Source organism: Erythrolamprus reginae, chromosome Z, assembly GCF_031021105.1.
Source record: "Erythrolamprus reginae isolate rEryReg1 chromosome Z, rEryReg1.hap1, whole genome shotgun sequence".
NCBI lineage: Eukaryota > Metazoa > Chordata > Lepidosauria > Squamata > Dipsadidae > Erythrolamprus > Erythrolamprus reginae.
In genome coordinates this window covers 136,378,810-136,405,237 of record NC_091963.1, presented here as the reverse complement: position 1 = coordinate 136,405,237, position 26,428 = coordinate 136,378,810, and the positions used below count along the sequence as shown (strand labels likewise).

The window sequence follows — 26,428 nt, the reverse complement described above, 5'->3', positions numbered from 1 at the left end:
CTAACAATTGTACTGGCCACACTAAAAAAAAACCCTGAGTGAATGATCGCCGTACTAAAAGGAAGAAAAACAATCACATTCGGAACCTGAAGCTAAATTAGTTTTAGAAATTGAATCTGTGCTAACATTCTGTGGCCTGAGCAGATAAGCAGACTCTGAAAACAAGGGCATTAGAAACAGAGCTGTCCTCATTTTTATTAAGACTTGATGGTGTGAAGTCCCAGTTAGGTTAAATCTAGTTGTAGTGAATAGGGTTGGTTTTGGGGGGCATAATTTTTCTCCCCATAAGATAATAAATAACAGATTGAGATATTTGTTGTTTGATTACAAAAGTGGATCATCAGGGACCAGCATAAATGAAATTCCCCAGCCTGGGAATGTCTAGGTGGATTTCCCCATAAAGCAAGGGTAAAAAAATGATCAGGTTTTATTCCCCTTCCTTGTCCTCTCCGTGTGTGATGACATAGCAGATGTTCTTGTAGTCAACATTGCCAGCTACATCTGGAGGGAAAGCGTGCCACATGTTCTTAATCTGCCAGAAAGAGATAAGAGTATGTTGAGAAGTGATAGGATTGCAGTTGATGACTTTCAATGTTTTCAATTATTACTCTAAATCAGGGGTCTCCAAATTTTGCAATTTTAGACTGGTGGACTTCAACTCCCAGAATTCCTCAGCTGGCTCCTTAGCCATGAAAAGGATAATTGAAAAGGATAAGAGCCGGGGTGGCGCAGCAGGTAGAGTGCTATACTGCAGGCCACTAAAGCTGACTGCTAGATCTGTAGGTCAGCGGTTCAAATCTCATCACCAGCTCAAGGTTGACTCAGCCTTCCATCCTTCCAAGGTGGGTAAAATGAGGACCCGGATTGTGGGGGGCAATATGCTGGCTTTGTCAAAAAGTGCTATTGCTTACATGTTGTAAGCCGCCCTGAGTCTAAGGAGAAGGGCGGCATAAAAATCGAATGAATGAATGAATGAATGAATGAATGAATGAATGAATGAATGAATAAATAATTGTGCCTCTTGGCCCAAAGTGACTTGTGGATAGCTAACTGAAGAAGGATATATCATATCCTTCTTTTGATCTTTCAGGGAAAGATCAAAAGCAACATGAGAAAATATTATTTTACTGAAAGAGTAGTAGATCCTTGGAACAAACTTCCAGCAGACGTGGTTGATAAATCCATGGTAACTGAATTTAAACATGCCTAGGATAAACACATATCCATCCTAAGATAAAATACAGAAAATAGTACAAGGGCAGACTAGATGGACCATGAGGTCTTTTTCTGCCGTCAGTCTTCTATGTTTCTATGTTTCTATAAACACTTCTTTAATGTGTTATTCAGGATTTGGATTTGTGCTAAACGAGAATAATACAGATTGCTATAGATTTCTTTCCTGGCCTGATCCCCTCAGTCCTTGATTTTCAGGCATGGTTTTGCTCACTGTGGTTGAGCTAACTTATGTGAAAAGAGAATGTGAGTGTTAATACCTGTTTTTATTCTGTGGTAACAGAAAAGTGTTATGCAATCCTTGGAAGAATCTTATTGTGTTGGAAAAAAAGTTCAGTATTGATTTTGGTCTCAGACTGGCCTCACATATATTTAAAATTAATGTAATGATTCAATGAAATCAGTATATCCAGATTATCTTGTCTCCTTTTCTCCTATTTCTACAGATTTTAGGTTGAATTGTTGACAACATGAAAAAATAACACAGAAGTAAAATATCTGGACAAGGGAACAATTAATCTCTTAATTGGCAAACTAACTACAAGGGCCTCCGTGGTGCAGTGGTTAGAGTGCAGCACTGCAAGCTACCTCTGCTGATTACTGGGGGCCAGCAGTTTGGCAGATCAAATCTCGGTAGGTTCAAGGTTGACTCAGCCTTCCATCCATCCAAAGTCGGCAAAATGAGGAGTCAGATTGTTGGGGGCAATATGCTTACTCTCTATGAACTGCTTAGGGAGCGCTGTAAAGCACTGTGAAATGGTATATACGATAAGTGTAAATGCTATTGCTATTAATCAAATAAAGAAAAGAATGGGACAGTAACAAGATACAAATAAAATTTCTTACCTCTTCTGGAGTGAATCGGTCACACTGGGTAGTCAAGAGTTCTTCCAAGCTGTAGCAAGACAAGAGGAAACGTAGTATGTGACAAAGGCCCTAAATATAAGTGACTTCTGATCCAACTGTCATTTAGAATATAATTTAATGGCAAGATATGGTTTGCTTAAGCAATTAATTGGGAGGAATACTACGAACTGTCTGCAACATGGAAGAGGAGATCATGGGAACCTAGTAACAGCTATTTTATGTTTTGGTCTGAACGAATTCAGTGTTCCAAAGGTGCTTTTTCGGGAAGCAACTGGACTGCCTTGTTTTTTTCTTTTGAAGACATTTCGTTTGTCAGCCAAGAAGCTTCTTCAGCTGTGACAGGATTCCTCACTATCCTTTCAGAGCTGAAGAAACTTTTTGGATGAGAAGCAAAACATCTTTAAAAAAAACCCAACAACCCAAGAAAGTCCAGTTGCCTCCTGAAAAAGCACCTTTCAGGACAACCATGACCTGGATGGTTGAGAACCTCTGCAGACTTTTAATGGATTCAATGCTTCTGCTGGAAGTGAAATGGAAGGTAAACACTCACAACTTCTTCTTGACACTCCCCTTGCCCTCGGGGTCCAAAACTTTGAAGGCACCAATGATGACATCCTCGGGATCAGCACCTGATGAGACAAGACCAGAAGATTAGTGAGATGCTGGAACAGCTTATCTGTCACATAGAAGAAGACTGAGAAGAACAAGAGACTCACTCACCCTTCAGCTTCTCCCCAAACATGGTGAGGAAGACAGTGAAGTTGATGGGGCCATTGGCCTCCTTGAGCATGGCATCTAACTCCTCATTCTTCACATTTAGGCGACCTACACAGAAAGGAAGAAAGTTTAACTGCTGAGGATTTGATTTAAGGATCTGATCATCCGCCCAGCTTCAGTTTAGTTTCAGCCCTCTCTCTTTTTTCTTACCCATAGCAGCAAATGTATCTCGCAGGTCCTCCTTGTCAATGATGCCATCTCTGTTCTGGTCAATAACAGTGAAGGCCTAAGAAGCAGGACAGAAAGAAATACATTAACAAATTCATGCATTACATGCATTAAATGGGCTTTTTGAGCTATTCACAATGGCTTGGTTCAACTGCTGCACTAAGGAAAAACTAAAAAACCCCACATTATAGCGTAGCAGACTACACGAAACCAACATGTTTGGGCACTAGAAAATTCACTCCCTTTCCCTGTCCTACCAAAATGAACAGTAGCCAGGATCTCAAAACAGTAGCCAGGATCTCAAAACTACTTTATAGTAGCTTTCGGATTTAAACCAACACATATCTAAACTGGCTATATATTTATTTGTTTGCTTGCTTGCCAAACGTGTACAAGATAACTAGTATAGATATGAAGATAAACATGAACAAAGGAAGTAAATACAGACAAATGGGGACAGTAAGACAGGGACGATAAGTATGCTGGTATGAATGGGGCGAGGTCCATAGTAGAGTTTGAGATTGAAGCTGTGAGAGTTTGAGGCTGTGACAACAGAGTCAACAACAGAGTAGAGCATTCCAGGCATTGACCACTCTGTTGCTGAAGTTTCTGCAATCGAGTTTGAAGCGTTTTACCTTGAGTTTGTATTGATTGTTTGCTTGTGGTCGAAGCTGAATTAATTTAATTTATTGTATTTCAATGCCGCCCAACTCCTAAGGGTCTCTGAAGAAGTTGTTGACAGGTAAGAAGTTGTAACAGAGAACTTTATGTACTATGCTTAGATTGGGCCTCAAGCAGTGCACTTCCAGATTGTTCAAGCCCAAAATTTCAAGCCTGATGGCATGGGGAGTTCTATTGTGAGTAGAAGAGTGGAGTAGTCTTCTTGTGAAATACCTCTGAACCTGCTCAAATATGTTAATGTCCATCTGGGTTCCAGGTGGATGAGCTGTATTCAAGAATTGGTGTGGCAAAGGTTTTGTATAGCCTAGTTAGCAAAACAGTGTTGCCAGGGAAAAAGCTTTGTAAAATTAGGTTAACAACTCTTAATGCCTTTTTGGCAATGCTGTTACAATGATCTTATATCATTTGAGAGGAGTACTCCTAGGTCCTTGACGGAGTGAGGGTCATCTAATGTGCTACTGGACTTTATTATATTCTAATAAAGGAGAACATTTGTAGCTCAGGATTGACATCAGAAGTTCTTGGTGCTTTCAGAGCACCAAAGACAACTCAAGACTGTATATGTGTTATGTTGTCACAATTTTTGCAAATCACAATGTAGTAAAGTAGAGATCTTCGTTTCTTAAGAAGAGGAAGAAAGCTTTTTCTGTTTTTCTGAGAACTGGTTCATCACTGCCATATCAAGTGACATGTAATTAACCCAGAGTAGGGGAAACCCGTGATGAAATTGTTTTGATCATTGTTTTGGATAGCAGCCAATGGACAAAACCAGCAACATGGGGAAGGCGGAAAGACAGGCAGTGGTGATTTCACAAAAGACAAAACTTTGATCACAATGACCAGCTTTTCTGCTTTGACCTTGTCTTCATGGATACTTTTAGCTGCAATGCTTTTTCTAGGTGCAATTCATGCCTTTAATTCATTTAAATTCAAATTTATTCATCAAACATGAATTAATTAGAATAGGGATCAGGAATTAGCATTCTTCTAGATATCTGACAGTTTCCATTCTTATTGGTATTAGTTAACATGATCAATGGTAGAAACCTGCCAGAAGTGTAGCCCAACTCCAAATTGAGAACCTAACATTATTTGTTCTTAAACTAAGTTAACAAAAGAACGTGTGTAAACAGACAACTTGTACAATCTGCAACATATTGATTGGTTGTTGAATCGGGTGAAATGCTACCAGGACAGCCTGGTTCAGGCATAGTGACAGCCACCAGAAGTTTGGAGAATTGGTAGTGGCAGCACCACAAGGCTCCACTTAGCACCCAGATGTCACCATTGTCTTTTTTTATCCTGTGCGCATACATAAAGCCTTCTGCACATGCACAGAGGATGAAAATGCATACGGGACAGTAATCCGTATGTGCAAAGCATGCACTTCCGAACTGGTATGGAAGTTAAGTAAATTTCACCGCTGTGTTGAATGTATATATCTACCTACATTTATTACTTAATAATTATACAGGTGATATATAAGTGGAAAACTACATGAAACCCTACATTTGAACTACCGTATGTAATTGTTTTCCATTCCACAGCACAACCATCCGTATAGCTGAGCCATATGGATTCTTGCATATCTTTAGTCTTGCACAAATACCCTTTTGGAAAGGATATTTCAACTTGCAGGAGAAAAGATTCTGGCTGTGAAAATTGGTGTATACCAGGCAGGAGAAATAATTATGGGATTTTGAAAGGAATAACTTCTGTATCCTTCTCTCTTCCCCGTATTTTGTGCAAGATCCTTCTGGCCTTCAGTGATGCACACTGGATACAGCTTTGATTCCAAACATCACATTGTAACAGCAAAAGTTCAAGAAACAAATCAGTGAAAAGAACAGCAATTGGTATTGTTGACAAAGCTAGTTATCATGCTAAGTCAGCTTTTAAAGAATCATCTTTAGATGGATGCATACAATATCAAGGAAAGAATTGTGTAGACTCAATTCCAAGAGCTAGATTCATATAACACATTAATTCAAATTAAATAAAATTTTAGTTTATTGTGATACAAAAATCCAGCTGGATTTGCATATTACAATCAGATATACTTTAATTTGGATTAATGTATTGTATAATAACTATACAGAGCCAAATAAAGAAGATCTGTTAGTTATATTTGTAAATTATCTTCATCATAAACAGTTAAACTTGTATGCCATCTGGCATTCAACAACTCTGGAAAGCCTCTGATACTCAAACAAATTGCAATAAAATCAATAAAACTTAAAAGACGAGAAGCGTGATAAAGTGAGGGATCTCCCTTTCTTTGGCTAAGGCCTCAGTGAAGAAACAGATCTTCATGGCTTTTCTAAATCATAGAGAAGTGGGCCCCATCTTTATCTCAGGAAGAACTTCATTCCAGAGAGCACGTAAGATGGGGACTGGAGACTTCAGTGGTTTATCTAGTTGTCTACTTATCTAGCAATTCATTATAGGACTGGAGACATGAGTTAACTCCAGTGAGTGCAATCCTCCTCTCCCTCCTCCCTTTTCTGCAGCTGTGCCCTGGAAACACCTGTCACTTGATATCCTTCTTCCCTTCTGCCAAGAATGTGAACAACCTTAAACTGTCTCATATTAAACCCCAAGCCCTCCCTAAGGGGACAGGTGGTACATTCTGAAGGGGCTGTTGATGAGGTCTCCAAAGGCTGGCAGATGGAATTCACTCCTCCTCTCCTCTCCCCTCCTTTTCTTTCTTTCTTGCTAAATGCTATGTGTCTATCTCTTTCCAAATAAAAAATAAATCCTAGAATTTAGCAAATTGAAAGAGACTGCACTGGCAGAACAAATTCAGTCAAAAAGCCTACCCTCTTAGGCAGGTCCTTGCCATCTGAGAAATAAGGCTCTTAAATCAAGTATAATGTTTGCTATGTTGTGCAAATGTAGAATGGCTATCATTTAGGGTACAAGAAAGTCAAAATGTGTAATCTACAACCAGCTTGGATTTCAAATTTCACTTTTTTTTATCTCAAACGCCTATAAACCAAGCTAAAGTACTGCTTGAGAAGCAGTGTGTGAATAAAAATGGTGGAGAAATTGGGCTTGTTTCTTAGATTTTCAGGCTCAACATATTGTGTGAATTCAGCCCTGGTCTGAAGAGCTACATGGATTCTCTACACTGTGAAAGAAGGGGGAAACTTCCAGAGAATAACTACTAGATGGAGTGGAAGTTACATCATCTCAACTAATTAATCTTGTAATTTTGATGTTGGCTGGAGAAGTACCTCAGGAGTACCTTTTCCAACTCATGTTAAAACACACACACACACACACACACACACACACTACACCACACACATATACACTCACACAAAGCAAAGGCCCTGACTACTTTGGGTGGAATGTAACATCAGCACCACAGTGTCAGCAATGTACTCAGCACTTATCTGTGGAGATTCTGAGTCATCCAGGTCATAGTTATCTCAAAGGTGTTTTTTTCAAAAGGCAACTAGACTGTTTCTTCCTTGAGGAAAAAGAAGAAAATGTTTCATTTCTCATCACTTGTAACAACAGGTTATGTGATGCCGGCACCATCAGAACTATTGAAGCTTCTTGAAAAGTGAAATGTTTTCTTCCTCTTCTTCTTCAAGGAAAAAAAAGATCAGTTGCTTTTTACTCAGCACTTGCTAAATAAGGGCGAGAAAGATTCTCTACTTTGAGGAAATTACATTATAAGAATAAAAGCATAAAAGGATATTCTAAAGCAAAGCAGAAACAAGCAAGACTGTCCAGAAATCTTGATGGTGAACCTACCATTTTCCCACAAAAGTCTAAAAATATTCTAGCTAGAAAAATACTATGTATGACGTACAACTTCATCCTGAGTCAACTCATCAGTTCATCCTCTCCACTGTTCCGGATGGCAGGATCTCTCTAGAGATTCAATCCAGAATGGAATTCAACAAAAGCAGAGCTGAAAAGCAGTTGATTGATACCCAAGGGGGCAAACTGGCCAAGGAGAAATGAGTAGCTGAACCCAGGATTAACCTGAGCTACTAAAATCCTAATGCCTCCTAGATAATAGTCAATAATTAGTTGTTGTTTTTTTAAAATCCCTTCCTGCCATCCAGTGAATGTCCATCCAGATCTAGTATCCCTAAATCTAAGTATCAAGATTGTTATTTCTGCTAGCCGGTATTCAAGCAACCTTCCCAAACTTCATTCCCTCTCATGATGTTACTTAAATTCACACCATTCCTATAACGGGAGTTGCAATTTTGGATTAAATACCTATCTATTCTATGGGCCAATTTTATTTCATTTTTCAAAATGCCAACAGATGCCTATAGATTTCAGCAGTATAAACCTGGGGGTTCTGCGACCAGACTATGAGACTGTGTTTCCACTACAGATCTACTCAGTGGACTCTACTGCCACAAGTGGAAATGTAATCTTTTCACCGTTAGCATATTATGGGAAACTTAAAAATGGCAGAAGGAATTGTAGGAAGGGCAAAAGAATTACTGTAAAATGAAGGGAAATCATCACTGAGTTCTCCTGAAATTCCATGATTACATCAGGATTATTGTACAATGCAGGAGCCCACCTGAAATGCCTGAAGACTAAGGGGAGATGGGTTCCATCCTGCCACAAACATCTATAAATGATTTTTAGTGTTACCAGTCTCACTGCATGCTTAAGGAGAAAAGTAACAAGGGGGAAAAGAAGGCAAGTCTTGTTCTTTGAGTTTTCTGAAGGAAAGGCAGGTGATACATACAATTAAATAAGTATGCACATTGCAAGACTGATCTGTCCTCTAGTATTTTTAAAAGCAGGAGGCCCTCAAAAAATAAAGAAGCACAAACAAAGGTTGCAGGAAAAAGAAGAAAATCCAAAGGAGCTGCTATGCTAGTTTGCTATCAACTCTAACTCTAATGTAGCTTTAGTCTCCTTTATAGTTGATCGATATTTTAAGACTTCAGGCTTCATTTTTGATAGAAATCGGGAGGCTTCTCATCTCCTCCTCCCCCGCCCTCCCCAAACTAGTCTGCCAGAATGGATTTCCAAAGATCTCCTTGTAAGGCTCTGCCATTTGCTTCATCCAGGCACAGATGTCACCTCTTTGCTCAGTCCTCCTTCACCCAAAATAGACCCTGCTGCATTGCAAGGGTCTTGGAAAGGAAACACCATCAACTTTGAGGTGGTGTGTGGGTGTGTGGAGGTCTACTGCCTGCCAAAGGGCAAAAAATGCTCCTCTGAAAAGAAGAATTTAAGTGGTGAGGAGAAGAGTTTCCATTTGGAAAGCTGTTCCTCACTCTCATTTTTATAGGTGAGTCCAAATTAATTTAAAGAACAAGTGCCCTGAGGAGAATAACCTGAAATTACCCCTGGGAAAGGAAAAGCAACTTTAATAGCAGGTAAAAAACTGATCTTCCATGCAATTAATGGGTTCTAAGCTCCAAAGTAGGATTTTGTGGAGATATACACTCATAGTTGCTCATTGTTTTGACTCGTCCAAAATATGGCCATGTTTACACATCATAACAAGCCATTACTCATGGTTTACAAACCCATTTTGTATTCTGCTTTACACTTCACAAGAATTTATGTTTTGCTTAATCTTGACTTACTGAAGAAAACAAAAATAAGCTAGCATTCATATCATATGGAGACAGAAGAACATTTTTGAAAAGGTTCCGACTCAAATCAAACCACCACCAAACCCATACATGAACAGATATCCAGATGTTGATTCTTGAAGTAAATTATGTTTTAAAAAACACCTCTATAATTTATCTAGATTTTTAACATTTAGTCACTTTTGCTAAAGTTGAGAAAATGTAGCTGGGATTCATACATGCAGTACACTGAACTGGACCTACCTGCACATGTAAAACAGGCTTATCTAAAACATTTAATTAGGTTCTATTATAACAGCCAAAATATCTGTGATTAGTCAGCAATATTTTTCAAAGGGAAGGCAGAATCTGAATTGACTTGTGTAAGACGTTTTGTTCTTAAAATTCATTCCTTTGTATTCAGTGATGTAGTTATTCAGTGAATGTCAATTTTGAGTGGTGCTCCTGGACAATGCTGATTGGAATCTAGTAATTTACCCCAAAGCCCTCCTTTAATGGCATCATTACATATGTGATATTTCCTAATGGATGACACCCCTTCCCACGTCCATCTTTGTTCTTGTTCTTACCTCTTTAAACTCCTGGATCTGCGTTTGGTCAAACATGGAGAAGACATTGGAGCTTCCTTCTGCTGCCCTTCTCTTTGCCTTCTTGGGTGCCTAGAAGACAAGAAAGATGGGCATTCAAGATCAGCTCATCCTTATCTAGGGCAATCAAGCCTCCCAATTTTATAGGCGAGAGTCTCTATTCAAAATTGAAACTATATGAATGAAAAAAAAAGGAGTGAGCCACTGATACTTGCACAGACATCACTGATTAAGGAAATACATACATCTAATCATGGCTTACCCTTTACTATTAAATGAATTATCCTTCAACATAAATTGTAGAACTGGTTTATAGTTTAGTACCTTTCTCTCTGCAAATGTGACACAAACCATCAAGTTTGGTCCTGCTTTATCCTGATGCATTTTCACTTTGGGGACAATGTGTAAGCAGTCAATTCATCAGTGACATGAGAACATCTTATTAAGAAAGGATTCCCACCATGCAAAGTTTCTAGAATTACTTATTTGTCTGGTTTTCCCAAAACATATACGGTTTCCATTATAGTAGACTTTAAGCAACATAACCGAGAACTTTCTTGAATTGATTAAGTAAGCCATAGTTTTCTACATTTTTGCTTCCAGGGGCAGGGGACATTACTAAATATAAAATATTTAAACTTAATAACTAAAACTTCCTTTAAATGTCTTTTTAGGTTAGGTATATATTTTCAAAATATTGTTTGTATTTGTTATTTTCCGTAACATAAGGGAATGAAGGGATTAATACATCAAGGAGAACCCAACAGAAAATTGGATCATTGGAGAGAAACATTAATATTCATGATTTTAAAGAAAGTGTATACTTTGGTTTGAGAAGAAGAAGCATCTACTCTTACTTTTAATATAAATATCGAGTTGATAAAAGTTTAATGAATCTTTTTAAAGTCTTCATTTCAGGATTATAACAACTAATTTCCATGAGGGTGATTTTTTTCTTCAAGGTAACTATGCTGTATTTGGGTATTATAATTTTCATCTTCCCCAAAATCACTTTGCAACTTTTAAGTTAATAAATAATATATAAGTAATTAATTAATATAATAAGAGGAGCGCTTTAAAATGATAGCCTGGGCAAATAAAACATGTATGAACAAGCCTATTTTGATGATACCTGACAACTGTTCCAGAAAGTAGCACTAATCCACAATTGGTATTTAATAGAAAAGAGGGGAAGGGGGGCAGACTATTTTCAATATAGTCATATAAATAAATTTAGTTAGTTTTGCAAATTTAACCCATAGATGAAAAGAAAAACATAATATGAAATTTCTCTCTCTCTCTCAACTTTGTAAACTATGCCACATTCTGAACAAAGTTATTTTATACATAGGAGATATAGGATTATGATCTACATCAAAGGAAGTTATTTAGAATGACTAATTATCCGGAAATAATTTCAAAAATCTTCTTTCTGTAGAGTGGCACTTTCTTGATCCCCAATTCCTGAAAACTGATATGTTTTTTAGTTCTAGGAAGAGCCAAAGATGAGAAGGCAAAAATGGAATGAGAACCTGAAGATCCAGTTCCAGATCTAAGTGGGTCTCTTTTATGAATTGAAGCAGAGCAAAAATATGAACTTTGGGGTATTGATTAGAAATAATAAATGCATCTCAATCCTCTAATCATATTCAATTGGTCTGGTGTAAAAACCCAGTAAAAATTTGGAAGCCCTTATAACAAGCATGGTCAGATGATGGGATTGTAGGCTGGAGGCCTCAGGTGGAGAAAGTTTATACATGCTGACAAGCTAATGTTTTAGCATCAAGAAATGAGGTCCTGAGAGATTCAACAGTCTAAACTATTGTGGGTTGTCTTCTTGCCAAGGCCAGATTTATAGGATTGCTCTAACAACATATCTTACAGAGTTTACTCACTCCTACATTTCATCTGATGTGGCTTTTCAGAGGTACACCAGGCATACAACAAAACTTAAAGAGTGAAGGAAAAGTTTTTTAAAAGTTATTCCTTATTTCTTATTGGGGGGGGAGGGCAGACAGGTTGCAGCTTCTTTTGTCTGGATCTTGAAGTGCCTTGAGGAGTCTGACTCAGAGGCTCCTGTCTGCTCAGCAGCTGTCCAGCCACCCTTTGTTCCTTTTTTTTTTGGGGGGGGGAGGCAAAGAACCAAAATATTCCACGTGTAATAAAACATCCTGCTGTATTATTCAAGAGCGTTATTGCACTTATTCAGGGATTTTAAAGGATTCACATATAAGATTGAACAGGCAAAGCCAAGTAAAACAAAGTATTATTAAGCATGAAAACTGCTTGGGTTGGGATACATGTGCAAGATCAGATCCATTTCAGAAAGTGAAGAAAATGAAACAGAATGATAGATGTGAAATCATCACCTACAGACAGTAATCTGCTAGTCTGCATGCCTTCAGTCACATTTCCTTCCTCATCTCAAAACAGCACAGATGCTTTTGGCTTCACACAGCCCTCCCTGTCTCTCTAGCAGTTTGTTAAGCTTCCTCTTAACATGCACATTATTCTTGTCCACACATTTAAAAAAGCCCTAACTGAAAACACTCAAAATTCACTCATATATGTAAATAAAAAAGCTGAAATGAAGGATTAAAAAAAATGCCTAGAGAAATTTTACCCCTTTCTACTCATTCCTTTTTCTGATTTTATCTTTTGTCAAGAACATTTGAGAAACTTTCCTATTCCAATGCTGGCTTAAAAAAGCAGATTAAGATACAATTCAATCAATACATTTTCCACTTGTTTGGACTGAGATAGTCCCTGACACCACTTACCATGTTCTTTCAGTGGGCAGGTAAATGGGTGAACAGCAGCTGTGGATGCGATGGGGATGTCCCGGGGGGCCAGAAGGGCAAACAGCCTAGACACTTGGCTGTGAATTCCCCCGGGGTTATATAGGCTCCCTCAGAAGGAGGCGGGACAGCTAACTATAGTCACATCTTCAAGTTTGGGTGGGTGGAGGATGGATGGGGGTAACTAGAAATAGACTCCAAAGGAACGCAAGAGGGCCAACTCCTTTCTTGGAGACAGTGGTTAAGTCCATTAGGTTTGATGGTCCATAATTCAACACCCTTTATTATTCTGGGGATCAGTGATAACCCAGCTCCAAATCCAAAGGGGATGATCTTACAATCCACACAAACCCCTTACTATGGTTTGCTTGATTATAGCTTGCCAATCTACTACTTAACCATGGTTCTGCAAACATGTTTTTTGGTCAATATGTGAAGCCAGTCAGGGGATAATTCCTTGCTCAAACATTCACCCATAGAAGAAACCAAAAAGAAAACAACATCTCTTTTAAGGTGCATACTAAACTCTGGGTATAAACAATTGCATTTTTAAAAGTGTCAAAGAAGTCAAAGATCCTGAATTTGTCAGATTTGATGGACCAGGATTTGCAAAGTTTAAAACAACCTTTTCAGTCTGGAATTTAAGTCATTCCATGGATTTTAAGACGTGCTGGCTAATCTTTAACTAAGGATCTAGACATTCTCTAGCATTATTGGACAGCTCCTCCCTAATATACCAGCCTGGAAGTTCGTACTGGTCTGGGCATCAGCCTCCTTCCTGCTTCTGGATGGAAGATTCCATTGATCCCCTCTGTTGAGATACATGGAAGCTTCACACATGAGCACGGAAGACCCGACATGCCAAGAGAACTTCTGTATTCCATCTTCTCCCTTTCTTTCTTTCTTTCTTTCTTTCTTTCCTCCCTCCTTCCCTCTGAACTCAAGGTATCCAATGTCCCTGAGAAAATTTCCTTTTTGGGATCGCTGGTTCAGCTGTCACTTGGGAGACACACAGACAAGAGCAGACGCTCCTAAAGATAGCCATGAGAATTTCTTTCCTTGCCCCGCTATAGACTGACTGTCCATTTACGTGGATCCTCCTTTTCTTGTCTAAAAGAACTCCAACGAGTATCTCACCCATAATTTGTTTTAATCACAGGTTTTTGAACTAATTGCTATAGACTGGCTGGATATCCTTAGGTAGTCAGCATCCACAACTGAGCCCGAAATTTCTGTTGCTAAGTGACTCATTTGTTAAATGAGTTTTGCCCCATTTTTTGTAACTGTTCTTGCCACATTGTGAATAGCTACTGTTGGTAAAGTGAATCTGTCTTCCCCACTGACTGTGCTTGTTGAAAGATTGCAAAAGGTGATCACATGATGACCCCAGGACACTGCAACTGTCATAAACAAGCCAGTGGCCAAGCGTTTTGATCATGTGACCATGGGGGTCATTAGCCTGGAAAATGGTCATGTCAGGTTTTTTCAGTGCTGTTATAACTTTGAATGGTCACTATATGAACAGTTATGAATCAAGGACTACCTTTACATTATATGAAAGATCAATCAAAGTTTACACCCCATGCTGGCTACATTCACATATTGTGCTAGGCCAGAAGCAAACAAACCATCCTGTCTTAGTGAGATATGTAAAGTCAATTGTCATGTATTTTTATATGTAAAGTTTTTCTAGCAGGACTACCAGATTCTGTGGCAGCTTTGTCCTCTACACCCTATCTGTCTGGTAAACTCACAAGATTCATTACTCTTGCCACGTATACGTATGCATCCAAATTAGAGAGTGTTGTTTCCCCGTGTCATATAATATATATAGGTATGTACAGTAGTCCCTCGCTATACCGCGCTTCACCTACTGCGGCTTCACTTCATCGCGGGTTTCTGAGGAAGTCGATCGGCAGATTTAAACAGCCCGCCGAACTCGATCGGCAGGTTTTTCAAAAAGAAATATATATCTAAAATTGTAAATACTGTATTTAAATACTGTATCTAAAATAAATACTGTGTGGGAAGGGTTTATAAACACTTAAAACAATGAAAACTTACCAAACAATTACAATATAAATACTTAAATAAGTACTATCAGTCGATAAATTCCCCATCGCGGATTTCACCTATCGCGGCCGGGTCTGGAACATAACACCAGCGATAGGTGAGGGACTACTGTATACACATACAAGTCACATGACGCCCAGAGGCCTGTCCAAACACATATAATAATAGTAAAAAAATATGCTCCACCCACCACAGATTCTTCACCTTGAACCACTCAACATCTATACAACAGACCAAGTAGAGCTGCATGCAACTTAATTTCATTTCATTCATTTATTTCATTTCATTTATTGGATTTATATGCCGCCCCTCTCCGAAAACTCGGGGCGGCTAACAACAGTCATGAACAATGTACAGTAAAAATCGAATACTAAAAACTAACTTAAAACCCCTTAATATATAAAACCAGCATACGTGCAAACATACCATACATACAGTTGTATCAGCCTAGGGGGAGAAGAAGTCTTAATTCCCCCATGCCTGGCGGCAGAGGTGGGTTTTGAGTAGCTTACGAAAGGCAAGGAGGGTAGGGGCAGTTCTAATCTCTGGGGGGAGTTGGTTCCAGAGGGCCGGGGCCGCCACAGAGAAGGCTCTTCTCCTGGGTCCCGCCAAGTGGCATTGTTTCGTTGACGGGACCCGGAGAAGACCCACTCTGTGGGACCTAACTGGCCGCTGGGATTCGTGCGGCAGAAGGCGGTTCCTGAGATAATTTTAATATATACTGTACTGATTAGTGTACATTCAAAGTGATAATAAAGTTATTCAATGTCTATATCTAATCAAGTTACAAGATCAGTGAATGAACACAAAAAGGGGGAAATGGCGGAAAAACAGTTCACAGCTTAATTTTCTTCAATATAGAAATCAGCAGCTAGGGATTTTGGGGTGAGAAATTATCTGACAGTTCAACTAATCAGTATAATGACTTACTTCCAGGAGTTGTGGATGCTCCAAAACAGGATTTCTTTTACGAGATTGGGCAGCCATTTGTCTGAAATAGTATAGGGATTCTAGGCAGGCACAACTTTTGGTGGCGTTTTGAAGTTACAAGGTGGTGCTTTAAATTGGATGTTGCCCAATGTAGATTGGTGTCACTGTTTTTACAGGGTTTATTATTTGTTAATGTTGAATTTCTGCTGTATTGTTTTAAAAAAATGTTCCATGGTTTTTATGAGTGTTAAATGGTGAGTGTCATATGATTTTAGGGAAAAGGAAGTATTATTGGTTAAATTGCCATGATCCAAAAAGAAAAACCCAAAAGAAAAAGGTGCCATGTGTTTTTCAATGTGTCTATACCTGGCTTGAACATGAACTGTTCACTAAATAGAAAGGTGCGATAGAATCCCAGATTGGGAACACAGTGTTGAATGTGTGTGTGTGATATTTTTTCGAAAGGTTGAATAGATGAGAGTTAATGGGAAATAAAGAGAAGGGAAAGGGGGGGAAAGGATACAGGTAGTTCTTGACTCAGGGCCACAACTGAGCCCAAAATTTATGTTGCTTAGCAACAGTTAAGTGAGTTTTGTCCCATTTTGTTACCTTCTTTGTCACAGTTGCTTGTCAGAAGGTTGCAAAAGGTGATCACAGGACCTCGGGACACTGCAACCGTCATAAATATGAGTCAGCTGCCAAGAGTCCAAATTTTGATCATATGATCATGAGAATGCTGCAATTGTCAGAAGGGTAATAAGTCATAAGTCTCTTTTTTCAATGGTCACTAAATGAATGGTTTTAAGTCAAGGACTATTTGTATAAAATGGACACAGATAAAGTTCACATCAAACCATAAAATGCAGGTAGTGCTCGACTTACAACCACAAAATTCCTGTTCCTAAAAAGACAACTGTTAAGTGAGTTTTTCCCCATTTTACGACATTTCTTGTCACAGTTGTTAAATGAATAACTGCAGTCGTTCAGTCAGTCACACGGTTGTTAAGTGAATCTAGCTTCTTCACTGACTGCTTCTCAGAAGATTGCAAAAGGGGATCAAATGACCCTGGGATGTTGTAACCATCCTAAGTATAAACCAGTGGCCAAGGATCTGAATTTTGATCACATGGTCATGAGGATGGGATGAAAAATGGTCACAAGTTACTTTTTTCTTTGCCATTGTAACTTTGAATGGCCACTAAATGAACTGTTGTAAGTCAAGGACTCCTGTATCGTTTATACTCACAATTGGCTGAATTTATAGACCATCTCAAGTGAGGAGTAAAACAAGGCTTATACTTCACCCCAACATAAAACAAGAAATTACAGTGTAATTACTTAACATACCCTAATCAGGGGCCTCAAAGAGCAACCAAAGTACAGTGGTACCTCATCTTACAAACGCCTCTTCTAACGAACTTTTCAAGATACGAACCCGGTGTTTAAGATTTTTTTGCCTCTTCTTCCGAACTATTTTCACCTTACGAACCCAAGCAGCTGCTGCTGGGATGAAGGGGTTTCTTCCCCCCCCCCTTTTTTTGAAGAAAGAAAAGGGAGGGGCTGCTTGGAGTAGGAAACATTTTGCAGAGAACAACGTGCTTGCAAAGGAACTGAAAGGGTGTCTTTTGAAGAAAGAAAAGGGAGGAGGGAGGGGCAGCTTGGGGGAGGAAAATTTTTGCAGAGAACAAGTGCTTGCAAAGGAACTGAAAGGGTGTCTTTTTAAGAAAGAAAAGGGAGGAGGGAGGGGCAGCTTGGGGGAGGAAATTTTTTGCAGAGAACAACGTGCTTGCAAAGGCACTGAAAGGGTGTCTTTTGAAGAAAGAAAAGGGAGGGGCGCCCCCTTGCCTTTCTTCCTTCCCACTCACCCTTTAACCTAGACTTGCTTCTCCCACCCGCCCCCTTTAACTGCTCCTCCCTGCCCTCTGTTCGCCTCCCTTCTAAAGTTTGGGATTTTCCTGAAGGATTTGCACGCATTATTTGCTTTTACATTGATTCCTATGGGAAACATTGTTTCATCTTACGAACTTTTCACCTTACGAACCTCCTCCTGGAACCAATTAAGTTTGTATGATGAGGTACCACTGTATTCAGATATTTTAAAAAACAACCTGAGAAAGTCTATGCTAAGATACCAGATATTTGAATAATGAGATGTGTAGTTGGGGTTGACCCTTCAGGCCTCAGCAAAATGTCTCATGTCAAACTGACATATCCTCGTCCTGGATAAAAAATGGAAAGCGATATTCATGGACAGTCTAGAAAATCTATCTTCTGTACTCTTGACTTGAGAATAAAACTCTGGAGATCATAAAACCTGTGTCATAGTGTTCTGCCGGCGTGTCTCAATCGCCCTTAATTACAGGGTAATTAGTCCAGAAAGACACACACCACACGATAGAAGGAAAACCCAAAAGTCTTTATCAACAGAAAAACAGAAACAGCTCCATTTTAAATGTCAAAGGGATTTTCTGGTACACAGAAGGCACAGGTTAAATGCAATACAAATTCTCACCCAATAACTGGGAAATTGAGTCCAATTTTAAAGTCCAGAAAATCCACACACCATCTTGAACAGAAAAAACCACGATCTTGACGAAACTATGAATCAGATAAACTGCCATGAGGCTAAAACAGCAGGCTGCTCTTTTATCTGTAGTACTAATTATAGCAGCCCCACCCAAACACAGGTGGCCTCATTTATCTCCTGTAATAATCCTTCAGTTGTTGTCTCCTATGCATCACTCTACGCATGCGTGGATATGTCATAAATTATTGTTCCGAATCCAGGGATGATAAGGATGATTGATCTCCTCCTGGGCTGTCTGCCAAATTCCCCTCTTCCAAGTCACCCCACCTTCTTCTTATTCCGAGGAAACTTCACTACCTGCCTCTGTCGGCAATAAAACAGGCCTATGACATGTTGACATTTCCCCTGCATCCACCTCCACATTCCTTGGGGCAGGAGCTGGGCCAGAGCCAACCACAACACATAGTAAGCAAGGTCTTTAGACCACTTTATTTGGATCTATAAATTTGATTTGTTTTGAAATAGTGGTGAATATCTGTAGGTTGGGTGTTTGTTCTCTGAGCTTTTGTATTGATTTCCTGATTTCCAAACATTTTGTTATCAGGATAGGTAACATCTTCAGCGGAGTTTAGGGGATGTCAGTGTCCGTGTTCTTCTGTTTACAAGGGTTTCTCCTAAATTCCGCTAAATCTAGCCTGGTAACGAAATGCTCAGAAACCAACTCACAAGCTCGGAGGAGGAACCTTCACCCCCCCATAATTTGATATGGATCTAGTCCTCTTGAGCTTCCATGTATCCATGTGATAGTTTCTCCAGGAAAAGGATTAAAATTCAGAGGCACATTCTTTGAGTTGAAGAAGTCGTTTCCCCTCTCCGCCCCTCTCCCCCCCCCCCCCCCCGTGGCTAAGAAAGACTCCTGCTGGATATCTCGGAAAACTGCAATCAGTTCACGTATGGCAGACAGTTCTGAACTAATGTGCTAAGTTTGCATGTGTATTCCCGTGATTTGGATTCTCTGCCCCCACCTCGGTTAGGAGGGGTGGTAGATGATTAAGAGGGAAAACTGCATTTTTCCTAGTCTGAGTTGCTAAAGCAAACATGATTTTGAAAAATAAATGGGAGAAAAATGGGGAAGAAATTACCACTAAAGGTAGTCTTTGACCTACAACAGTTCATTGAGTGACCTGTTCAAAATGAAAATAGCATTGAAGAAAGTGACTAAAGACACTTCTTTTCACACTTATGACCATTGCAGTATCCCAATGGTCATGAGATCAAAATGCAGATATCCGGCAACTGACTCATATTTATGAAGGTTGCAGTATTCTGGAGTCATGTCATCAACCTTTGCAATCTTCTGACAAATCAAGCCAATGGAAAAAGTCAGATTCACTTAACCTTGTGGTTAAATAACCATGATACTTAGCAAGTGCAGTGATTCACTTAACAACTGTGTTAAGAAAAGTGGTAAAATGAGGGCAAACAACTTAACAATTGTCTTATTTAGGAACAGAAGTTTTGGGCTCAATTGTGGCTGTTAAGTCAAGGATTATCTATATTTGGCCTTCTTATTGTGTAGCATTATCTACATAAAAAGGTAGAAAGTATTGTCTTGTTCATGCATGTAGAGCCCTGGTTCCCAATATGGGGCCCATGCTCCACAGGTGGGTATTTTCATTTTTAAACCTAATTAATGGCTTTTTAGGTTTCCTCAGTGTGAGTAGTTCACTTTTTGAATAATAAGAATTATATGTGGGAGGGAGAGGAGGCCTCAGACTTTTAGAGATGCTTAGGTGGGGCTTGGCCAAAAAAAAGTTTGGGAACCACTGATGTAGAGGTAATCCTCAATTACAATTACAATTAGAAACAGAAATTCCATTGCTAACAAGGAGATTGTTAAGCGAGTCATTACAATTTTTTTTTTTGGGGGGGGGCTGCAATTGTTAAGAAAATCACTACAGTTGTTAAGTGAATCTGGATTTTCCCCATTGACTTTGCTTATTGGAAGCCAGCTGGAAAGACTGCAAATGGTGACATGATCCTAGGATGGGGCAACATTGCAAATACATACCCGATGCTAAGCACCCAAATGTTGATCACATGACTATAAGGATGCTCTGACGGTCATAAGTGCAACAATTGGTTGTAAGCCACTTTGTTCAGTGCTACTATAACTTTGAAAGCAATTTAGGCATGGATCAGCTGAAGAAAATGTGATTATTTCAGTTACAGAAACTTGGCTTAATTTCAATAAAATATAGAAATTAAAGTCTTTATTTGAATTTTCCCTGAAACCTCAAAGTAAATTTAGTAAATTTAGAATTAAGGGAGAGAATTAAGTAGACAGTTTCAGTCAAATGGGGGTAAACAAAGATAACTTTATTTTTCATCCAGGTGGTAGCTTTGAGCTTTCTTTGCCAATTTCAGAAAGGTTAAGTAGGATCATTCTTGGTTAATATTTGGACAGGAAACCTTCAAGGATTCAGATACTGGGAAATCAAAGAAATCTTGAAAAACAAGGACAAATAATCTTTGTATTTCTACCAACGTAAATTCTTGAATGGGACAATGAAGTCATCACAAATTGACTTGGGAAAGATTTAGGTAGTTAATTACAGGACATAGGAGACCACCAAAGCTATGGATTTGTAGGAGACCTAGCACTATAATAAAACACAGCCAAAAATAAGGTCAAAAGGCTTTTGTAGCATTTGAGGATAGACAATGAATCTGCAAAGCAGTTTTAAAAGTAGGTCAGTCACAACTGCCAGAAAAGTATAGAAGAGGTGTAAAGAGGTAAAAATGACACAACAAGAAGTCAAGGACAATATACAGTAGGCTTTTATCAAGATCCAATGACTGCAAGGGCTCTCCTATTGTTGCACCATTTTCTCTCTCTACTTCCAGGTAGGTACAAGCAGCTGAGAATGGGTCCATTTTCATTTTTGTTTAGGAAGAAAAAGACAATGTGATCAATTGTTTCTGTTCTTCAAGAAACAGAAGGAAAAAGTCTTTTTTTATTTGATGCTAAGACAGCTTACAAAATACAATTGAGCCAAACATTTATGTTGCTAGATGGAACATTGAAATGAGTTTTATGACTTTTCTTGCCACATCTGTGAAATGAATCACTGCAGTTATTAAATTAGAAACAATTGTTAAGTGAATTCAGCTTCCCCATTGAATTTGTTTATCAGAATATTGTAAAAAGGGGTCACATTCATACTCACTCCCAGGACTCTTTAACTCTCATAAACATGAGTCAGTTGTCAAGCATCTGAACATAAATTATATAATGGGGATGCTGCAACAGTCATGTGTGCAAATAATGGTCATAAATAATTTGGGTGCTCTTGTAACTGTCAATGGTCACCAAATGAACTCTTCTAAGTTGAGGACTAGCTGTACTTTTAACAAAAATATACTGCACAGGATATCAGACAATCTTTATCAAGATTGTGTAGTATGAAGGGTCTACAAAACCTCTTTCAAAATGTTGAACCAATATTTTATCAGACTGAAAATGATTGGTATAACCAACAAAAGCTTTGTTCACTAATCTGCTTTCTGAAAAAGTTAGTGCAGATAAAAGGGAATGATAGTAAACCTGGATGGAATATGGTTCTTTGAGAGCTACAAAGTTGAATTCAATATTTAAATATCAATACTTGCTCCATCCCTTCTAACATTCAGGTTCTTTTCTAGGGATCTTCAGATACTGAAGACTGAGATTTTACAAAGGCCAATTTGAAGAAAAATTATTCTGGGATCAATTCTTGTGCTGTAAATAAGAATCAACATTGACTTGATGGCACTTAACCAACCAATATCAATATGGTGGCATTGGTCCTTTTTTATCCTACTTGCTGTTAAATTTAATGTTTTAGCTTTTCATCTCCAACATTTTTCTTCAATCTCATACGTCAAGGCGGGGTACAGTTGCTTCAAAGGAAAAAGTGGTGTGATTTTTGAATGATGACTGATGGTATGATGGTCTTTATGCTCAACTCACCTGTTTCAAGACGGGGAACTTTATAAGTGGGGGAGGCCTTTGGTGATTTCTGAGCTTGTTTTCTTGCCTATGTTTCATTACCCAAAGTGGGTAATATCATCAGTGCTAGTAAGGAGTGGAGTTTACTCTCAATTTATATTCTAATGGTTGGTCCTGGAATGCTCTTAGTTGTTTTTTGGTTGGACTGTTTACTGTTGGCTTTTTTTGGAAGTTTCTTGATTTGGGTATTGTTTATTGATTGTCTATGGTAGGGGTAGGCAAAGTTGGATTTTCTATGACATGTGAATTTCAACTCCCAGAATTCCTGAGCTAGCATGATTGGCTCAGGAATTCTGGGAGTTGAACTCAACATGTCATAGAAGAGCCAACTTTGCCTACCCCTAGCCTATGGAGATTCTCAATCATCCAGGTGATGGTTGTCCCAAAGGTGCTTTTTCAAGAGACAACTGGACTTTGTTTTTTTTGTGATGTTTCACTTCTCACCCAAGCCTTTTCAGGTCTGACTTGATGATGGGGAATGGAAGAATTTATACTCCTTGCAGACAGTTGGTCATTTGCTTTCTTGTAGAGAATTATAAAGGACATTTGGAGGTTTATCTGTGTCCTCAGTGCCACCTGAATGGTGCAAATGGGTATGGAGCCTTATTGAAACGTCTGAAAAAACTGTATTTCTCCCCCAGTGTTGAGGGGACTGTTCAATTTTGACATAGATGACCACTTTGATCTGTTTTTCAAAGTAGTGATCCTCTGTCTAAAATGTGGACTTTGGTGTCTTCAAAAGAGGACCTGATCTGGAGCTCTCATATTGCAGCACTGATCAAAGGACCTAGCAGAGATTATACCAGAGACTTCTCAGGAAACAACTAAATGAAAATCTGCTGGTGGCCTTCTACCAATGCACAATAGAGAATATTTTAACATTGCATTTGTATAGTGGCAGATAGGACAGCACTCGAGCTTCAACGTCATTGCCCAGAGGATCATTGGCTGCCAACTCCCTGCTTGCGAAGAATTTTATAGCTCCCACTGTCTTAAGAAAGTTCAAACATTCTTAAAGATCCCTCTCATCCTGGGCACTTTTTTTTTTTGAAACTACAGTGGTCCCTCGACTTTCGCGGAAAGCCTATACCACGGGTTTTCAAAATAAAAATAAATAAATAAAAAATTTGAAAACCCGTGGTATTTTTTTTATTTTTAAAATGTATTTAAAGAAGCCGTTTTTAAATAAAAGCTCCGCTTCTGACCCAGCCTCCCGATCCTTCCCCTTTAATTCTTGGAGCGTTGGTACACTCCACTTGAAGAGCCTTATTGCCACCCACTGCCGCCAATTTTGCTGCTGCTGATTTCGCCGCCACAGGGCCCCTCAGCTGTTTGGTGGCCCACGTGTCTTCTGTTGGCCGCCGCGGTGGCAGGAGGTGCAATCTGGGCAGCCCCCTTGCCGGACTCGTCTTCTTTCGGTGCCGGCGCCGCTTGGGGAGGAGCCCTCGGTGGCCATGGGCGAGCCTCCGGATCCAGAGGCACAAGACAACCCAACGGATGGGCAGCTACCTGCCTGCAGCAACAAAGGGGGCCGACGGTTTGGGCTGGTCAGCATCCTAACAATGATGGGCAAGCCGGAGGGATATCCCGGGAGCTGCTCCTCCGCTTTCGGGATGCCACCGCCAATTTCACTGCCGCCAATTTCGCCGCCACCGGGACTCTCAGCTGTTTGGCGGCCCACGTGTCGGCCGCCGCTGCCCAGATTGCGCCTCCTGCCACCGCAACGACCGACAGAAGACACGTGGGCTGCCAGATGGCTGAGAGGCCCGGCGGTGGCAAGATCTGCGGCAGCAGCGGCAGCAGAGGTCCTGTGAGCTGTCAAACAGCTGAGAGGCCCGGCAGCGGCAAAATCAGTGGTGGTGGCAGCAGCAGGTATGTGCGGGCTGCAGAGTAGCTGAGATGCGCGGCCTCCACTCCAGCCTCTGCCGCCATCACCTGCGCCCTAGAGTGCAGCAAAGCCCCCAGATTGCTACCCCGTTGCCCCTGCGGGTTCTGCGGTTAAGTAAAACCAGGAATGGAGGAGGGAGGGGGAGGAAGAAAGGAAGCATCTCTACTTCACGGAAATTCGACTTTCGTGGGCGGTCTCGGAACGCATCCCCCGCAATAATCGAGCGAACACTGTATTACCATCTGGCAGATGTTACAGGATAATAAAAACAATTAGAAATAAATAAAAAATTTCTGAAAAAGTTTCTATCCCAGGACATTAACTATATTTAATTCTATGGTATAGTGCAGTGATGGCGAACCTATGGCATGGGTGCCACAGGTGGCACGCGGAGCCATATCTGCTGGCATGCGAGCCATTGCCTTAGCTCAGCTTCAACGTGCAATGTGTGTTGGTCAGCTGACTTGCAGCTCATGCAAAGGCTCTGGGGGGAGGATTTTTGCTTCCAGAATATCTGGGGGGATGGAGGAGGGCATTTTTACCCTCCCCCAGCTCCAGGAAAGCCTTTGGAGCCTGGGGAGGGCAAAACAAGAACCTACTGGGCCCACCAGAAGTTGGGAAACAGGCCTCCAGAGGGCCTCCGGTGGACAGGGAAAGCTGTTTTCACCCTCCCCAGGCATTGAATTATGGATGTGGGCACCTGTGCATGTGCGATAGCGTGTGCCCACGCTCTTTCGGCACCTGAAGAAAAAAAGGTTCGCCATCACTGATATCGTGCAATATTGGATATTCAATTTCAATTATATAGAACGTAAAAATGTGTTTGTTTTTCCTTTTATAGTTTTATAATGTAAACTGAAGACAGCATTTTAATTTCGTTGTACCATTTGCAATAAGAATAAAATAAAGTAAAAAAGTAAACTTTCTCTTTTAAATGCAGGTGGACTGCTGAATCTAGTCCTGAGGGGTTTGCTCTCCTTTGTTGTGCCATGTCTTTATCAAGTGGTTGTTTTATTTTCCCAAGATACAGATCTGCACATGGCTCACTACATTGTAGGGTGGACAATAAAAATGTATTTATTTGTTTGTTTGGATTTATATGCCGCCCAACTTCCGAAGGACTCAAAATATTGGGATGGACAAGCCTTAGGGCATTTTGTGGGTTTATTTACCTGATTGTTGGTCTGTTGTTAACCTTGGAGTTTAATCTATGCTGATCTGTGCTGATTGCTGGGTCGGGGGGAGGTGTTTTGGTCTGTTTGTTCCTTTTTTGGGCTGGTTGCTTGTCTCTTTTATGGAAGGAAGGCTCGAAGAAACGAAAGCATTTAGCAACTCAATTAACATCGCTTCTTCTTTTGGATTCCATTTTGGCTTCGGGGATCCTGACGTTGCGTAGCGTCACAAAAGAAAACCGGATCGGGAAGAACCGGTGCGCAAAGGCCGTTGGGATCAAACAACTGGCAAAAGAACGTTAAAAACCGTCTTTCCCGATCTTCCGCCCCTCCCCTCGCCTCCGATTTGCCAAGTCAGGTGTCAATCCAAAACCTTGGGAAGCGATTCGGTCACCTGGTTCGAATTGCTCATTCATTGGCTCCAATAATTCGCTAGTTTGAAATGCGAAGCTCGGTTTAGCGTCATTGTTTCCAGATAAGGCCTCCCAGCGCTCTCCCCTCAGAAAAATATGTCGGGCCTTTCAATCGATCGGCCAAGGTTGGACACATTGACGCCTAAATTAACAACACGGCGCTTTGTCGGATTGGAAGGACGCTACTGTAGAAAGACTCGCATTTACGGCTGCCGTTCATTTGACGACAGGCCGTCGCTTATACGGCACGAGCATCACGTACATTGGTGGCGCCGGTAGGACGGGGTCTCCCTGCTGATTGGAGGAGGCTTGCCGTCTCGTCTTTTCATTGGTTGCATAGTGTTTAAGTGCACGCCTCCTCTGCCTCGGAACAACGACATCGGTCTACTTCATTGCGGCTTCCTCAGCTTCCCGGTTAAGAGAAACGGAATCCCGACGTTGCGTCAGGGATTGGCGGGCGCTTTCCGCTAGTCCCGCCTCCCGTCGGAACACCTTGTCTCCTCCCTTCCTCATTTTCATTGCAGTCTCCCACAAGTCCCCCTAGTGATGGGCTGCGTCCACAAGCCCCAACTCCAAAAGCTATTGGCTGCGTCCGCAAGCCCCAAGTGTCACAAGCTATTCCTATTGGCTACGTCTCCGTAGGACCCCTGTCTTCATTCCCAGTCCCTCAGC

At 40.3% G+C, this 26,428-nt stretch overlaps 1 protein-coding gene across 3 annotated transcripts; it reads right to left on the bottom strand.

Moving 5' to 3' along the window:
- Positions 1 to 170: 170 nt before the first annotated feature.
- On the bottom strand, positions 171 to 26,241 carry MYL11 (myosin light chain 11). 3 transcript variants are annotated; one of them, XM_070726782.1, is made up of 7 exons: positions 25,344 to 26,241; positions 9,887 to 9,976; positions 3,028 to 3,103; positions 2,821 to 2,925; positions 2,651 to 2,729; positions 2,080 to 2,128; positions 171 to 532 (listed from the first exon to the last, which is right to left on the bottom strand). In XM_070726782.1, exons 2-7 carry the CDS (start codon positions 9,920 to 9,922, stop codon positions 428 to 430), a joined length of 450 nt encoding a protein of 149 aa, XP_070582883.1. In that variant the 5' UTR covers positions 9,923 to 9,976; positions 25,344 to 26,241; the 3' UTR covers positions 171 to 427. The 3 variants fall into 3 exon arrangements, with proteins under 3 accessions (XP_070582883.1, XP_070582884.1, XP_070582882.1); XM_070726783.1 differs by lacking the exon at positions 25,344 to 26,241 and adding an exon at positions 16,315 to 16,441; XM_070726781.1 differs by lacking the exon at positions 25,344 to 26,241 and adding an exon at positions 12,685 to 12,770 and having other exon boundaries at positions 346 to 532.
- Between the last annotated feature and the right edge of the window lie 187 nt (positions 26,242 to 26,428).

Coding starts and splice junctions, on each gene's coding strand:
- MYL11 (XM_070726781.1), bottom strand. Junction 2,926..3,027: donor AGATACATTTGCTGCTATGG/GTAAGAAAAAAG, acceptor CTTTCTGTGTAG/GTCGCCTAAATGTGAAGAAT. Junction 2,129..2,650: donor GGGAGTGTCAAGAAGAAGTT/GTGAGTGTTTAC, acceptor GTCTTGCTACAG/CTTGGAAGAACTCTTGACTA.